The sequence below is a fragment of the Danio rerio genome, chromosome 21 (genome assembly GCF_049306965.1).
Source record: "Danio rerio strain Tuebingen ecotype United States chromosome 21, GRCz12tu, whole genome shotgun sequence".
NCBI classification, from domain to species: domain Eukaryota; kingdom Metazoa; phylum Chordata; class Actinopteri; order Cypriniformes; family Danionidae; genus Danio; species Danio rerio.
This window is the reverse complement of record NC_133196.1, coordinates 30,383,164-30,402,170: the sequence shown is the minus strand read 5'-3', so window position 1 is coordinate 30,402,170 and position 19,007 is coordinate 30,383,164. Positions and strand designations below refer to the sequence as shown.

At 35.8% G+C, this 19,007-nt stretch overlaps 2 protein-coding genes across 2 annotated transcripts in view; one reads left to right on the top strand and one right to left on the bottom strand.

The window, feature by feature from the left end:
• Positions 1-19,007, top strand: part of si:dkeyp-50d11.2 — a 195,899-nt gene that overhangs the window by 161,214 nt on the left and 15,678 nt on the right. The gene's annotated exons all lie outside the window — the stretch shown is intronic.
• dpp3 (dipeptidyl-peptidase 3) lies at positions 970-18,955 on the bottom strand. The gene is given in 18 exon segments (NM_001002683.1): positions 970-1,668; positions 2,069-2,231; positions 4,387-4,566; positions 4,648-4,768; positions 4,849-4,973; positions 10,587-10,649; positions 11,616-11,708; positions 11,799-11,911; positions 13,394-13,588; positions 13,828-13,886; positions 15,534-15,664; positions 15,775-15,908; positions 16,045-16,135; positions 17,121-17,195; positions 17,291-17,428; positions 17,964-18,053; positions 18,139-18,439; positions 18,885-18,955. Coding segments are annotated over 17 exon segments (2,184 nt in total). The 5' UTR covers positions 18,409-18,439; positions 18,885-18,955; the 3' UTR covers positions 970-1,525.

Sequence of the window (19,007 nt, the reverse complement as noted above, 5' to 3'; positions counted from 1 at the left end):
GTGAATTTTCCCTTATCTTATAACAAACTGCAAGCTAAATGCAAATTTTGACAGTTATGGAGAACACTAGCTTATATATATTCTTAAAACTAAGCATATTAACTTAAAAAAATATAATTATTTTATATTATTATTTTTTAACTGTGAAGGCTTTCCACAACATTTAGTGTAGTTTTGCTGCTGATGGTGCAAAAATTTTAACTTTTTTTTTGCATCAATTTCTGTTGACTCCTTTCATGTTAGTATGTAAATTTTTACATTTTAAAATATTGAATCAAAATATTAGAAGCTTATAGAAACTGATGACTGTAGACCACAGGTCTCAAACGTGATTCCTGGAGTACTGCAGCTCTGCACAGTTTTGCTCCATGTAAACAGGAATGTTTCTCCCTCGTCTATTTATCAACTAAAACAGATCTTAATATCAGGGGTAAGCAGGGTTGAAGTTTACACTCTCATAAAGGTTCTTCATTGCCATTTATGGTTGGTTACAAAACAAAATGTTATGTCCATCATTAAAATCTTTGTGACACATTTAGTTCTTAGAAAAAAATGATTCAATGGCACTACTGCAAAAATCCCCCTTACTTTCAAAAGTCTGAACTGTAAGATGGGAAAAAATGACCCTGTTTTATTAGTATTTCTATTGATAGTGTTGTGTATGAAAATAATGAGTTAATTTATTTCATTTATACAGTCATTTCTTTTTGTTGTTTTATTTGTACTCTTCTTATAGCTTGGTTATTATTGATAGGATTCAGTTCAAGCGTTTTATACTTCCTTTACTTTTTTCTGAAGTGAAAAAAAATGTGTGTCTAACAAATTATGGACATTTCTCATTCATATAACATCAGTATTGAGTGATGGATATTTATTCTGTTGTTTACCTTGTATTATGATATTATTTATATAAAAAGTATTGTACGAATGTTTTCATATTTTGCAAATAAAACAAAAACAATACCTTCAGAAGTAATTGGTTTTATTTGGTAGGGACTGTTGGTATTCACCGTCCACACTGAACAATTTGACATTTCATTTTTGAGAAACCTGAAATCGCGTAAACCAACACAGATTTTTAATTTCTTAGAAGGAATGCTATCGTTTCTCCCAGAAAACAGTGAATCAGATGAGTTCCACACTAGATAGGATCTGCAGAGCGTGTTTCCATTTTAGAGCAAGTTGAGAAAGTATGTTATGTGTTGCGATTACATAAATCCCTCCCTCACACAGCAAGTTCACTCCTGTCGGAGCTTTGGCATGCCTGTGTGGGAAGCGTGGGATGATCTGAAGCAGGAACAGAAATGTCTAATTAAAACTCTAATCAGTGTTACTTTTGTTTTAAAGTCAATAGCGATATAGAAAGAAGAACTGTGGGATGGAAAACACCGGGGTTGAACTTAAGAGCGGCTTTTCCTTCCTCTTATGTGTGAATCATTACCAGTCTTATGTGTTCTCCGGCCTTTTTTGTTCATTACGGGAAGTTACTGCGGCTCTGTGTCGTCCAAAATATGACAGTGTCCTCTCAGCACCAGCAGAGGGAGTCTTTGCGGGTCATTTCCAGCAGCTGAGCGTCCACCTCCTCGCTGTCATCAGGGAAACGCTCGATGAAAGACTGGATGAGGCCTTCAGCGCTGCCCTCATATTCAATCAGCTCCACAGCGTCATCTACAGTACAAACAACAGCATGCTAATCCTTGTGCAGATGCACCAACCTGATTTCACCAAGTATGACATGTTCCTAGATTAACCTCTATGTTGATCCTGGAACAACATTCCAATCAGCCAATCAGAATTAAGAGATACATTAACCGTAATGCCAAGTCTAGGCTTATGCATTTCAATATGATTGTTATCCAACTATTATTCCCCTCTGATTTTGGGAATAATTTACAGTTATGGTTGGGTGTTGGGGTAGGGAATGTTACCTGATGTTCAAGGATCAACACAGATGTTAATTAAGGATCCCATCGTACTTGGCAAAATCATGACGTGCTGTGTAATGCGATTCTGTTTCTGCTCTGACAAGAATGTTGGTGAATTAGCATGAAGGCTAAAGAAGACAAACCTTTGATGAAGGTGTTTGCCTGGACAAACATCTTGCGAGCTTCTTTGCGGAGAAGAACCGTTTCTCTGAGGCGCAGGAAGTCGTGGGCACCATCAGAAGTGACCGCAGAGTAGCCCTCATACAAAGCTCTTCCTCCTTCTACATCAGCTGTGGACTTGTAGACCTACAATCAAACACAAAAGGTCAACTCATTTAAATTGTTAAAAAGGTTTTTGTTTTTTTTGTTTTTCTTAGAGAGAAAAACAAAAACAAAAAGTTAACTGCGAGGTAAAATAAGTGTGCACTGACACTAAGCTATCTGAACCATGCTCAGATGTGCTCCCCGTTGTGCCCAGGTGCGGTTTTGTTGGCCTGCCCAGGCCCGGTTGGAAGAGGTGTGCCAAAGCATGGTTCAGTTGGGCTTTGGCATGGTACGCTTGTAGTGTGAGTGCAAAGCGTGCCTGAGCCCGAAACTGAAGACACTTTTAAAAGGCTGTTTCTATTTACTAATCAATCCTACTTTTTAATGAACACAAACTTTCAAAGTTTATCACAGATGCAAACCGCTCGCTGCACGTCAGATGCATTTTCAGCAAACCTCCTAATATGTGAGGCACGATGACTTTTATGATAATTTATCAGTGTCAAAAGTTGTGGATCTGTTCAGCAAAATTTTGACTGTGTGTCATTGCATTTCAAACAACTAAAATAAAAATAACTAAAGCAATCCCCACTGTGCTGAGCGAGAGCTCTTCTCTCCCTGTTAAACTGAACAGCTGCATTATCGATGGCACAATCATGCTTAGGTTCGGAAGGCAAAAGCAGTGTGAGGGAGGAGAAGAGGGGTGGGGGCACAGTCGCTCTTTGGCACAGTTCAAGGCAACAGAAGAAAGAATGTAATTAATTAATTTACAAAATAATGCAAGAGAATGCAAGTCCCTAAAGAAAGAATGTAATTAATTAATTCAAAAAATTATATATATTATATTATATATATATATATATATATATATATATATATATATATATATATATATATATATATATATATATATATATATATATATATATATATATATATGCATTGAGAATTCAATTATTAAGTTATTTTAATAAAACGTTTGCAATAAAACAATATGTAGAATTATTATGGATTCAAAATTCATTGATGTTAAAAAAAAATGGAAAATTAAAAAAAATCTTAAAAATGACACCATAAAAATTCTAAATAATAACTCAAAGCAGTAACAGTACATGAATAATGCTGAAATAGCACTAATAATTACGTATAAAGCAGTGAAAGCTCATTGAGATCATACTGGGGTTTTTATAAACAGTTTTCAACATGTTTCCTGGCTTTGAAAATGTTTGATAATTTTTATTATAGCATTTATTTTTTAATAAGTTTAAGATTTTTTGCCTGTTTTGTTTCTAAATGAAAAAGAGAAACATGTCCTTGCCTACTAGCCAAAATCAGTGTTTTTATGATTTAAAAAGTATTTTATTTTATTTAAATGGACTTTTCTTTAACAAAATGAATGTAACAGATGACAAATTTTAAAAACTTTTACTTTTATATTAACTTTTATATATTTATATTTACTTTTGTTTCAGTTAACTCTAATAAGTGATTTTTATAAATATAAAAAATATAATATCATTTATCCCAGAGATGGGTTGCAGCTGGATGGGCATCCGCTGCGTAAAACATATGCTGGACAAGTTGGCGGTTCATTATGCTGGGGCGACTCCAGATTAATAAAGGGACTAAGCTAATGAAAAAATTAATGAATGAGTTATATTATTTAGGGGAGCACAGTAGGTAGCACAGTGGGTAGCACGATCCCCTCACCGCAAGAAGGTTGCTGTTTCAAGCCCAGGGTGGATCAGCTGGCATTTTTGTGTGGAGCATGTATGCATGTTCTCCCTTTGAATTTCCTCCGTGCTCCGATTTACCCCCCAGTCCAAAAACATTCACTATAGTTGAATTGAATGAACTAAATTGTCCGTAGTGTATGTGTGTAAATGAGTGTGTATGGGTGTATCCCAGGGTCGGGTTGCGGCTGGAAGGGCATCCCCTGCGTAAAACAAATGCTGGATAAGTTGGTGGTTCATTCCGCTGTGGTGACCCCTGATTAATAAAGGGACTAAGCCGAAAGGAAAATTAATGAATGAATAATATTAATTAAATTGTATTAAAACTAAAAAAAAAAACCTGATATGAAACCTTCTAAACAACTCACTAATTTTGCACAGTGCTAATAACATTAATTATCTGTTGGAAAATGATTGTAGGGCAGTAAAGCAAAACACATTTCTAATCTGACCACCAGCTGTACCTGCAGTTTACAGAGGAACCTCTGGATGGCACTCTTTCCCACTGTGTTGATCTTGCTGCGATCGAGCGTAATGACAGCATCTGGTCGTCCATCTGTCCCCGTGCACTCCTTCACACAAACCAGCCCCTCTCCAGCCTCCAGAAGAACTCGCAAAATCACAAAGCGGGCCTGCATGTGTGCCTACGACAAAAACACTGCCATGAGGAGACGATCAAACACAAGTGTGAAGATTTCTGGGATGGCACACGTCTCTAAGCTCACCTGTCTCCAGCTCTTGCTCTCTGGTGTGTAAAACTCCAGTCCCAGAAGGCCAGCGCGAACCATGTTTAGCCAGTTTACATAAAGCACCTCCTCCGCGTCCTCTCCTTCATGGCCGAAAATACTGAGGAACCAAAACAACTGGTCAACATCTGGATCTCAATGGCTTATATTGCTGTTGAATGACAATGTTTAGGGTCTCACCTGAGCACCTGTTTGCTGAGACACAGGTAGAGGCCGACACACTCAGCTCGACACTCCTCATAGGACGAGGCGATAGTGGAGAACTTGCTGTCCCAGGTCTCACTGCCCTTATACCAGCTGGAAATCTAAAAGGAGAGATGTCCAGTTTAATAGCTGTGCTTCTATGTATAGTTTATAGGAATGTAACGATTCACCGGACTCATGATTCGATACGATTCAAGATTTAGTCACGATTTAAAAAAATATATATTTGAAAGCAATTTAAGGTGAAAAGCCCTTTCATTTTTTGCTTAAATGCTAAATACAAACTAAAGACTCATGAATACAAACAAAAACTGTGACGGCTGGGACTTTACAGTTTTCAAAAGAAATATCATATCTGTTTTCTGTTTTCTTTTACAAGATCTTTTTGCACATTTACAATGTCCTCTGCTGATGAAAAAACTCTTTCACTGGGGACTGAGATGGCTGGTGTGGAGAGTTAAGTCTTTCCTAAACTAGAGAGCAGGGTGTAAAGAGGTGGTCAATAGGGCCTCTGCTCCAGACGACTGGCATAAAAAAACTGATAATAAAATTATTAATTATATAGTAGGAAAGAGACAGGAGTTGAACATAATTATAAAGGTAAATAATTAATATTACTTGTATAATTAATCAGTATAAGTATCACTGTGATGCACTTATGAAGAGATCATCTTGAACATTTTAAATATTCAATAATAATAAGCAAATGATTAAAATTTGCATGCGCTAATTTGAAAAGGAGAGGGTAAACAATCTAATAAATGCTTCTATAACAGAAGGACTTTCTCGTTCAGTCACATCTTCCCACTTTCGCAATAAAAAAAAACTGATGGACTGTGTGATCTCTGTAGCACTCGTCTGAGCAAGCGGAGCTGCAAATCATCTGGGGCCTCATGTATCAACGCTGCGTACGCACAAAAATTTTGCGTACGCCAGGGGGCTGTTCCAGAAAGCAGGTTATGTGACATACACGGGTAAGTTTGAGAGTAAGTAGGTGGATAACCTCAACTTTGGTTCCAAAATCGGAGGTACCTTCTGGGTATGTTAAGTAGCCATAGCAACTTACTCTCCGAAGATAACCTGCTCCGGAGCAGGTTATGTTCAGAGAGTAAGTTGCTATGTTTCAGAGTTTGTCTGTTTCAGAGAGTTTACTGAGCATTGCGTGCTCTTTTGATGGGAATATTTATGGATGTGGACACACAGATACAAGTTTTTTCGTTGTGAGAGGGTTATAAGTGCATAGTTTTTTTCATAACCAAATTCATAATGTTAATGTATTTAACAAACCTTTTTGAAATCAAATGTGACAAACCGCGGGTCTGCGCTTACCATAAAAAAACATTCAGTGCAGCTCTTTGTATTCGCGTAAGGGCATTTTAGGCAACTGTACAATGTGGCAGTATGACCACCTATACAGTATGCCTGGCACTGAACTGTTTTTTACACTTTTGTACAGTTTCTTGGTCATACATTACTGCGTATCATTACACAGGTGATTCAGATTACGGGAATAGCGTAGGGGACAGTGCGTCGATAAAGAACAACGGAGCGCACAACGGAGCGAGTTCGAATCTCACTTACAGATCTTGTGCTTTTTCTCTCCTTCTGCTTCCTCACATTTTTCTGTATAATATTATAAGTGGCAGCTTTGTCTTTTGTAGGAAAAAATATCTTTAATTTAAGATGTAGGACGTCGTTCTTATATATACATTCACGCACACACACCTACATTTTTTAATATAATATTTTTTTCAGGGTTTCTAAATGCTATTGTGTGCATTATATGCAGCCGATTTTAAAGCTCCATCAGTCACTACAGGACACTGATAATATAAAATTTGTCCAAAGTATAAGTGTGCAGGTACAACTTAATTTTCTATCCTTAATCTTTTAGTGTTTTAACTATTAAACTCATTACTGCTTTCACTTACCAGCTCATCACACACCCCACCTCATCACTATGTTGAGGCTAAATGGTTGATTTTCAGGAAGTAATGATTCAAGTGTATAACACAAATATAGTAAAAAAAAACTATAAAGCAAATGTTGCTTAACACAATGTTTATTTTTATTATATTTGTATTATAAAATAGAATCATTACTGGGCACTACATTGTTACTTGCTGGAGGACAAAAGACAAAAGAAAAACCCTTTTCTGCCTCATACGATGACACGTACCTGCAGCCTGACCCAGAGGAAATCTCAGTGACCCAAGCAGACAAAACAGATGGAAGAGTGCTAAAAAATATAATTAGTCAAAAATCTATGTTTAATCAAATAGTTTGGTCTGTTCATTTCTTCATTTCCTGAAATAAAATGAATGATTTTGTACACTGCTTTATACACACACCTTTCAACGTGTAACATATTTTTCATATACATTTCTCACCTTAAGTTCAATTAAATTCAATTCAGCTTTATTTGTATAGCGCTTTTACAATGAAGATTGTGTCAAAACAGCTTCACATAAATGGTCATAGTAACTGGAACAGTGTGGTTCAGGTTTTAGTGTTTAAGTTCAGTTCAGTTCAGTTTAGCTCAGTTCAGTGTGATTTAATCATTACTGAGAGTTCAAACACTGAAGAGCCAATTCATCGATGCGTAGCTCTACCAATCCTGAACCATGCGAGGCAGTGGCGACAGCGGAGAGGGAAAAAAAACTTCACCTGATGGGAGTGAAGAAAAAAAAACCTTGAGGGAACCAGACTCAGTTGGGCACGACCATTTTAATTTCTCCGCTGGCCAAAAGTCTTCTGCAGAGCTTGACAGTTGATGCTCATGTGACTTTATTTATCTTTGAAGATGGACCTTATACAGCTACTTTAGAATTTAAATATGTAGATAAAAGATTTTGTGATCCAAGAGTAATATTCAAATATGGAAAAGTGCAGAAAATTCTTACACTGCTTGTTAGTTGAGGCAGAAGGAACTTCGTCTGCATGCAAAATAAAAAGAACCTAAAGCTACCTGACAACAATCACTTCCAACAGTGACAGAGTGTGTGGTTTAAGTCAAAAACTCAACCACTGATAAGCCTTTATTAAAGGACACAGCAGTTAGACAGGCCTCTTTCTATTAGCTGCATGATAGAAAGAATATTCTAGAGTGTTAAATACAGAGCTCCAGTAATTAAATATTACCTTTTATGATAATGTTTCTGTGTTTAATGACTTTGGACAGAGTTCTAGCTCCAGAAAGATTACAATTTCTATAACCCTTATTAGTCAATACACATATTGTGGCCTTAAGAAATTAATGGCAAGAAAAATAAATGCATGAATGGTTACACAACATTCTCAAAAAGGATGTTAAAGAGTAGTTTAATTTATCATTACAATAAAATGGAGGGTGGCATGTGTAATTTAATGAACTAATAAATTTTCTTATTATTTATTTTTTTATTTTCTTATCTATTTCTTATTCTATATTTCTTTCCTTCGTTGAAGCAGATGTGTAATCTCTGTGTTTAAAACATCCAGCTTCGCCTCTGTAACGTGCGTTGCCCTTTTTTTCTCACCGTGACTTTATATGGTGACTCGTGAATTCGGCGATCTACTGAAAATGCCTTCAGGTGTGTGCCATGCACGCGCATTAACCCGCGGTTATCTTCAGGAGGTTGATTTAACTAACTCTTGTCACCTGTTTTGGAACCAACATACTCGCGGTAAGCAGGTTTTGGGTAAATCAACCGAGAGTTTAGGTTATAGCAGATGGTAAGTTAACCCAGCTTTCTGGAATACCCCCCAGGTTTCACGCTCAGAATCGCTCACGTTTGGATTTACTAACGATGAACTGAACGTGGGAATGTGCGCAGCTTCACGGCAGCTTTCTGGCTGGCGTACGGCACATTTTTTGTGCGTGTCTGTTTTATTTCCATTGGCGACTCCTTAAGGCAGTTGTGTTAAATTCCTCTCTACAAAGTGTCTGAGCCTTGCAATGGCAGCTGTATGAGACGGGTTCAGCAGGTATATAAGGTTTCCATACCATACATTTGACCAGCTAAACATTAAAGCACAATTTGCAGCAGTCGCCTGTTTTCCCAATGTAATCGGAGCGATCTACCGCACGCACATTGCTATAAAGACACTATCTGAAGATGAATTTGCATGCGTGAATCAGAACATTTCCATTCAATAAATGTGCAAATAAAATATGATGCTTATTGATATGAACTTATTGATGATTCCTACTTGTCTTTCTCGTGATAAATAGTTGGCAAAATCTGATATGTAGCAGGGGGAAAAAAAAGAAAGAGTTCATCAGACGCTGGATTCGAGCCGAGTTCATGCTCGAACGTATCAATTCATGATCACATGCGTCTTACGAGTAGCGCCACTGAGACTGTTAAGCGTTCTTCAACATTTTACAGATATAAACCACACTATTTCTTTTTTTTAATGCACTCAGTGCGATGTTCAGACCCAACTGTGTTGACCGCATTAGCTAAACTCTCCCACTCAATTTTTTTCTTTTGTTGTTAATTCCGGAGAACAAACTTGCAAATAACACCGCTTTTCTCCGGTCTACCTCCGAAAGCAGCACCTCCAATTCACATTCTGTTCAAAGTTTCTCTTTTTGCTTGCTTTTGACATTGCTTTTTCGTTGGGTTTTGCCATTAGCATAGTCATTAGCATATTCATACGGGGGAGGAGGCAGGGAGGGGTTTTGTGCTCGTGCATGTTGCGCTCAGTTTCACGTTCATTCAGATGTACAAAAGAATATGCGTGAGATTCGGCGTACACAGTGTTTCATACATTTTGACGCACATTTACAGCTTTGTGCGTACGCAATGTTTTAGTAAGATTTTCACGCAAGTCTTCGTACATGAAGCCCCTGGTCCGCTTAGTTTGGCTTATTAAAGGGGTGATCCGGAGTGTATTTTTAAGACTTTGTTGTGTTTATAAAGTGCAAAGCAATGTGTGCTCATGCTTTATTTAAGAAAAAATATATATTATTTTTTCATATATCTTACTTTGATTATATACTGGTACTCAGCTAACTTGAAAAAACTCATATAACTCCAAAACTCCGCCCTCAAGAGGCTTTGATTGGTCAGCCTACACAATGTGCTGTGATTCGCGGATCGGCTCCATGTCACCAGGAAGCTTCTCTGCTATAACAGCGCATCTGGCCATGCCCCTTCTCTGCACAGGGTGTATGCTCGTAGCCTGAGGGGTTTATGACATCATTAACCAAACTTTGCTCGCTGTAGGTTTTGCTAAGCTAACTCTGTGGAAGCCAATGTCTCTCTTTGCATTGAACTTTGAGTATAATACATTCAGAGATGTTGTCTATGTTCACACAGCTACATTACAGATCAACTACAGTTTAAAATAGGATATTGTAGTGGACCACCCCTTTATTAGTTTTTTTTGCATTAAGACATCTGTGATGGTAGTTTTTCACTATGCTGCATCATATTCGTTGTTCTTTTAGTCTAAGTAAACATGTTTTTGCAGTATTTGCACAGTTTGTGTTTTATCTGGCAAAATACAACTACACTGTTTCTCTGAACTGATTTATACTGAACTGTTGAATGTATTAAGAGTATTTAAGAAATGTACATTATCAGTAACTGACTGTAAATACATTTACTAAAATTAAAAATAATTCATTCCTTTAGTTTTTCAGCAGATAAGTAACTTGATTACAGTAACTAGTTACTTTGTAACATTGTTTATGAGGTGCAAGTGTTATGATGGTTTTGACTCACCAGTTCTCCTGTTTCTGGATTGCGAACAGCAGTTTGATCAAAGTTGAATTTTCCCTTATCATCCTGTCGCAGTAGAAACATAAGCGAGATGTATTCAAGACATTTGAATGAATGAGATGGCACAATATCTATTTTTTATAAATATATTTATATATTTCCCAGCCACTTTGCTAGGTACACCAGCTCAAATATCTTAGGCCTGTTAATGAAGGCAAAAACAAATCGGCTGTAGATCAAACAGAGCATTAGAATGGAGAAGAAAGTTTATGGACAAGGAAATGATTGATCCTCTGCAAACTACAAGAGTTAGAAGTCAATAAATAATTTTGCAATAATTTAGCAGCTGTGGCTGGCCAAGCAAGCTTATTTATTCTGAGATTGTGGTCTATAACTTCTCTCCGACTGCTGGCCAGTATATTTATCATGACAAGATATTTCACAGCACTCTGTGATTCTCTCAGATCACGTCTTTGATAAACCGCACCACCTGGATGTCGTTTTGATTTTGAACAATTTCCCGAAACCTTTATGCAAATAAAAATCAAGTATGAGCTCTGCATAAGTTGTAGCCAATAAAGTGGCCAGGAAGAGAATTTATATGAATAAAAATAAATAAACCAGAGGCACTGTTCAGTTCTGTTTCTACCTGGAATTAATGTGCTTTTCATGGCCATTCAAGACATATAACTATATTCAACTACTATTAACATTGACTACTTGCATTTGAATTTTGTCTTATTTTGTCACACTCTACATCATTTATGAAGATTAGGTTTTTTTTTAATCAATCAGACGTTAGGTCAGTGGCCAAAAAGTAGATGGTCTTTTGTGGCAGTCTCAAAACATTCAACCACATATGCATTTGCATTCTGAAAGCAATCCAATAACATGCAGACCTTTTTAACTACCTCTGCAAGCGATTTAGAATGTTTCCACCTGTATTTAGCATTGTCCACTTGAGATTGGGCTGACAAAACGCATCTTAATACCAGGTGCAAACGGAGCCACATTCTGCTTTAGCTTCAATACCTGAACAAAAAGCTTTCCACTGCCATGACCCAACAGCTCATGTAGTCCAACCTGCACCTCAAAAGAAGGACCCTTCCATTTGATGTACAGGTCCTAAGGGGAAAAAAAAAATCAACAAAATTAAGATAAACGTACACGGTTAGAGCCTCCACTACAACATGTCTGAGACGTCATCAGTCTTACCTTGTCTTTCTCCTCAAGAAATGTGAGCTTGTCTTTCTGCGTGGCATAAGCAACTGCCAGCACATTTCCAAGGGACACGTTCTTGAAGCCTTCAGTCTGTCTGATGTCATCATCTACAGAGAGATAACTAGTTAACAAGATTTAATTTTTCACAACAATTTACCCTCCCTGTTAATGTTTTTTTTTCCTTTTGTTGAATGCACAGGAAGATACTGAAGAGTGTTGGGGAAAAACATCCATTCCACTTGGTTCCTAGTGTTCCCGATCTAAGCCAAAATGTCAAATTACATGTTTTTTTTCCTGACTTTCCTTAACTGAAAAGATGAATTTACATGACCTATAATAAAAACAGACAGCTGATGTGTTGAGCAGTCCCACCAGAGTTTTGTAATTCTGCTTATTTTCTGCTGCAATCACTGAATTTAAAATGTATGATTTTTTTAATGTAAATTCGAGCAAATGGTTCAGTTTTTTTATATGCAGCAAACTACCTGAGAATTTTTGCCAACATGGATCTTTTTCCAGCCACTCAAATTCCTTCTTGATTTTTTTAATTAAATAATAAATAAATTAAATTAAAATTAAAATGAATTAAAATTAAATAACTTACCTGCTTAGTTATTCTAATTAACCTAGTTAATCCGTTAAATGTCACTTTAAGCTGTATAGAAGTGTCTAGAAGTAAAATATGTCTATTAAATATTAATTACTGTCATCATGACAAGGATAAAATAAATCAGTTATTAGAGATGAGTTATATGATATATGATGTAGTCGGCTATATGATTAAGAGGTAAACACTTTAAGTTTCTCTGTGTTCTATTTTATACCAATTAAGACAAAGATGTGCACATTTTTGGATATTTTCACAGCAACACAAGAAATACCACAAATTTGAACAAACATTTTGAGAAAAGTCACCACAAAATCTGTCATTTTATGCCAGAATAATCAGAAATATAAAGCATATAAATAGTCTAGGAGGGACTGGTTGAGCACTGAGAGGCCAAAAACCGACAAATACTGCATTTTAACAGGCGACTGCATTTGATTGCTGGTTAATAAGTGGGAAAGTAATAAAATAACAATGAAAAATAGGCAAAACTGCATGAAACAATGTGATAAACACACAGTATAGAAAATAAATAAATAAAGTAAAACTTTTATTAACCTAAAATTCTCTATTACTCCATAACTTAACATAACTTATAAATACAATTAATTTATTTAACTTAAATTATTAATATAAATTAATAAGAATTTATCATTTATTACGACTAGTAAAAATATAACTCCCTGGCTGTCGTCTTCTGGAATAGACATTTTAAATCTCCATGATATTCCAAATATTCCATGAAACTCTGGTAACTCCACTTCCTTAGTATTGTTTTCCCACTATGGATGTCAATAGCCACTTTTTTCAACATTCTTTAAAATATCTTGTTTTGTGTTCAACAGAAGAAATTCATAAAATTTTAGAACCGCTTGATTGTAAATGATGATAAAATATTAATATTTGGGTGAACTATGCATTTATAACCTTTTATAGAGCATTTATAAATGCATAGGGTCAAACGTGGGGTTAGAGGACTCACAGTTGGGAATGTTGATTCCTGCAGGAATGCCGCTGCCAGCAAAGGTCAGAACATCCAAAGAGGTGAAGTCTGGTTTGAGGAATCTGTCCTTCTCAAAGGCTGGAGGCCAAGGCAGCTCCGGAAGCAAGACCTCGGCTGAGCTCACCAACTGAGCAAAGCGAGCACTCATGGCCTTGTTCACCACAGCAACAAAACCTAGTGGGAGAAAAGGTAAATGCAGAGGAACGAGAAAAAGATCAGAACTGGATGTCTACAGCATTTACAGGTGGTTTAAGCAATTTATAGCAATAATAATAACAGCATTATTAACAATAATAATAATAATAATAATGATTATTATTGTTACTGCTAATTATTTTCATTATGATAATGATATACTGTAGATCACATAATAAAACTATGATCAGACTGAATGTGTCTATTTGTGAGCTTACCTTCAAATTCACCTCTTGAGCCAAATGGATCTCTGTAGCTCTCGATAAAACCAATGTAACTGTTAAAAAAACACAAAGTTGATTTCAGTAGATGCTCAAGTGAGTTATGGAAACATTATGGAAACTTTTTTGGAGGTTAAGATAGAAGTTTTGTTCATCAATGTTATGTATTTGTGTTATTTGTGCTCTGTTTGTGTTTTTTCCTCTCTCTCTCTCTCGCTCGCTCTGTTCTCCCATATCTGCTTTAATTTTTCTCAGGTTCCGTTCATTGGTCGATTCAGCTGTCAATCATTTTCTCCCCAGTTACGTCTCTCTTACGTCATATAGGCACAGACCACCCGTCATAAAAGCGCACGCAAGACCCCTTACCAGCCCCTTCTCTTCTCTTCTTTTTCCTCGTCTGTGTTTGTTGGATGCGTTGCGTTAAGAAAGAAAAACCTTGTCTGACTGTGTATTGTGTTGTTCCACGTTTCTGTGCGCACGTTATTCATCCGTTATTCATAGCCTATCTCATTTCATTTCTCATTTATTTTGTTTACGAGGCTTGGACGAAGCGGACAGGTAAGAAGGTCACATGACATACATCCTGCAACACGTAGGCCTACTCTTGTGTTAAGTACATTAGGTTAAGGGCCAGCGTCACCCTTGTACTTTTTGGATAGATAGAGGAGATAGTTATGACTTGGACGACTCTTTGTGTGTTTGTTATTTTGTTAGCAAGTTAGATGCTTCTGGGAAGTTAGATATAGTTTGGGTTTTGTTATTTTCATTTCTTTAGGACGCCCACATCCTGTCTGCCAGCTCTCTTGTTTTTCCCCGTCTTTGTATTTGTCTCAGTGTTGTATATATTGTAAATACATATTTTTGCCTTTTTCTTTATTTTGATTGTTTTTTTGTTTTTTTTTCCACTTGGGGTATTGTAAATAAAATCACAATTTTTGGTATTTAAATGGGTTGTCTTTTGCACTTTCACTGTTTGTATAAATTTTATTTAATTGCATATAAATGTCAAACCCCACCTTACCTTAGACAAACATCAGGGGTTTGTAACAATCAGCATGGTGAATTGTGCTAGATTGATAACCTGCTTAGATTTTTAAAACAAAATCTAATTTCTCAAAGGATTTTGTTAGAATTGTATTTAATCTTTTGATTATAATTATTAGCCATGTTCATGTTCATTTTCATTTTAAGTAAATTATATTTATATTATTATAACCTTTTTGCATTACATTTGTGCTTTTGTATATTTCTATAATTATACATAAAATATAAGCATTTAACATCTACTGTTTTAAAAAAATTAATTTTTATATATTGTAACAACAAAATAAATTGAATAGATTTAGTATATCGGTTTCTTTTTTTGTTTGTTTTTGCTGTTCAGTTTGTTAGTTTTTTTCTCAGAATTTCATGACAGAAATTTGTTATATTTCTCATTACAATCTCTTTTTAAGATATTTTACAGATTTTGTATGAAACCTTTCACATTTCTTGACTGTCCATTACAGATTACACACGTCACTTTTTTAGCTACACATGCTGCAAATTTAATCCAGAGTTGATGAAAATGTTTATAATGACTGTTTTGAATAACACATTGGAACTGGGTTGGACTTGTTTGGTTAACCTTTGGCTCCACCTACACTGAAACTCAGCTATTTTTATGAAATGAGTCACAGCTCTGTTAAATATGGGTCAGTCACCTCTCCACAATAGGTCCTTTGTCCTTGATCCAAAAACGGGACCCTTCTTTATGGGCTTCCACTGAGCCATAGGTAAAACTGCGGATATACTCTTCCAACATCCTTCTCTGGTTTTCATCAGCTGCGTTAACCTAAGACAAATAAACAACTTTACTTTAGGCTCCAAAGGTCTAACGCCATTCATTTTACATTTAAAAAACATCCCTAAATCTGTGTTTTCTTTATTTTAATGACATTACACCTTGGCTTTCTCCAAATTCTGACAGACTTTCTCCATAAGAAATGAATAATCGCCCCTCTTCACACAGAACACAGCATCCTCAAATTCAAATCTTCCACAGCACGTTTTACCTTCCCCTTCTTCGGCACAACAGTCTATAGACAGGAGAAAAAATAAATAAATAAATAAATAAAATAAATAAATATCTTATCCAAAATAATACACATAATTTATTCAGAGTTTAAATAGTTCAATGATAAAATCCAAATATAAACTGTTTTTAATACTCACCCTCCGTCTTTGCAGAGGCCAAACGCACCTCATAGCACCGTTTCCCATCTACTTCTGTCTTAAACAGACGGGTGTTGTAGGCACTCAGGTTCTACAAGAAGAAAGAAGTCCAAGTGTGAGAGACCACTATTGAGAAACTGTGCAGATATAGCCACTATTAGTAAGAAAACAACAAAATCAAATTTATAAAATGGTGCAAAATGGTAAAAAAAAAAAAACTGATGATGGACTGTGAGATTATTATTTAAAACTCTGGGTGATAATTTGGCTTCTTACTCTCACTTTAAAAAAGTGCATTATTGTATACAGTTCTCTGCATAGTTAAGTACACCCCATTTTGAGAATTAATATTTTTATCAATTTCTCAGTGAATATAGACAATGTATTTTGGTGCATTTAAACAAAACAGATTTATTAAACAGATATATTTATTGAAATAATATTTTAGTCACCGGGCATCTTTAGAAATAGAAACATAACACGATTAAATTTAAGCAAAGTATTGAAAAATAAATTTACAACCTACAAAATTTCAACTACATTAATTTTTTTGCTTCTCTTGATTTTTCCTCTTTTTGAAAACTGTATTTAATATATATATATATATATATATATATATATATATATATATATATATATATAATAAAAAATAATTTAAAAGAGAGATTTATGAGGGGTGTACTTATATATGCTGAGCACTGTATATGCTCTAAAATGATGTATTGCTATTAAGAACAGGCTTAAGATGTGATGAGTAAGAAATTAGTTCTCCACAGGAGCATTTTAAAGACAACAAAATTGAACAAATGGTAAACTAAAATGTAAACAACAACTGGAGCAAAATAAAACAGGGTGTAGAGTGATACTAAAGCGATTTTAAGGCATGGATTTTTTTAAATGCTTAAATGTGTCTTATATGAGAAAGATGATGAGTTTTAAAATATTAATACAGTAACTTTCATTTATATTAATATTTGACAAAATGTATATCAGGCATTTATAATAAAAAAAGCATGATAGTCTTTAAACAGTTTTTATCTAAACAACTTGCAGGATCTTTCACTGGTGTACAATACCTTGGAGTCCAGAAACTTCTGGGCAAACTCTGCATCTTCTAAGCAGCAATTCCCTGAGAAATAAGCCGTGATTCCCTAAAAAAATAATAACAATTAGCAAAATGTAAACCTAAGATGATGCATAATAAATGCATAAAGTCATATTGTAATAGGATTTAAACAGATTTTACCTTCTCACCCAGACCAAGCTGCTTCTGCTTTTCTTCTAGAGAGTAGAGGGGCTCACAGCAGCTGTTCCACAGCACTTCTGTGCCACTGGGATCCTCCTTAAAGGCCAGACTCTCCCACACCAGAGCCTTGAACTTCTCCTGCATATACAAAATATGCACAGTTATCAAATACTAAAAGTGTTGAAACATTATCCACACATGGAGTGACAATCAGTTCACCCTAACATTTTAAACATTTACTTACGTTCATGTTGCTCCAGTCCAAAACCATGAGAAATTTCACAAAAATTAAGATATTTTTAACATTAATGGGAAATAAATCTATTCAACTAAGACTCTAAATGCGTCAAAACATTTATACAAGACAAATCCACATAAATAAAGGGGTTTAATCTAAGTTTTCCAAAAAATAAACTGAGAAAGCATGATTAGTTAGAAAACTTAAATCAAACCACTGATATGATATGATTTTTTTGATATGGATTTATTTATTATTATTATTCTATATTAGATTTTGGTGAACAGACAATCAATGGAGGGGCAGAAATGCGCTAAATTTTAAGATATCTTAATTTTTTTCAATCATGAACAAATGTCTTGTGTATTTGGAGCAACACAATGAAGAATAATCATCATCCTGGAGCAAACAATCACTTTAAGTATGGTATTTCACCTTTGGCAGGTTGGGGATAAACTTGGTGTCTCCAAATGACTTGTAGTTCCCCATGTTCGCAAAAAGCCCAGCAGCATATACAAGGAAGGCCTGGAAAACAGACAGAACATTTTTGTTACTGCAAAGAACACAGAGAGAAGATGTTAACTTTGGTGTTTGCATCAGGACATTTCACCTGATATTCCTCTGCACTCAGTCCAGCTGCAGTCGCTGTTTCCTGCATCTGCAGTGGCGTCTGTGCACGGAACATTTTTTGCAGCAGTACGTAGATCTTGGCAGACTCAGGAGATGTCTGGATCAACACGACCAGGCCACCGTACCAGGCCGCCCGAGAGAGGTAGTGTGCATACAGTTTCTCTTTGGGAGACAGCAGCTTGAAAGCCTCCCGGCAATCCAGAGCAGAGATCCCAATGTCGTTTGGGAGGTAATACTGAGAGTCCACCATTTCTGATTACAGGCAGCTTGATTTCTCTCCACTGAAAACCACAAAAGCATACATAAATCACTGATCAATAATGTCAATATGTAATAGAACAAAAAATAACCTGCTTATTATTACCCATCTGAACTTTATGTTGCACAAACACACAAAGCTAACACAATCCTGTAACGTTAAGTAAATACTTTAATCTAGGGGAAATGTGTAGACATAATGTCAGAAATGTGTCTTTAATGCTGAAAGGTGAATCAGCCCAGATTCTGTGGGTTTCTGTTTCACTTCTGGAACTCAACTGATCAGCTAATACTGTTAACGTTAGCACAGTTGATAGTGGAGGAAAGCGGACAATGAACAAACCTGTGCAACGGAAACATATAGGCAATAACTCGCTATACAAACATCCTGTTTACTATTAGAGCGAACATGGGCTCTCTCTGTAAACATTTTAAAGATATTATCAACGCGCGTGGAGCAAGTTCTACCTGAATTGTGCGTTCACTCCTGTCAAAAAAATGAGAACCACCACAAGTGTACGATTCTACTTCCGCAACTCATTCAATTGAATGACCCGCCTCTCGACCAATCAGACGGTAGAGAAGATTATT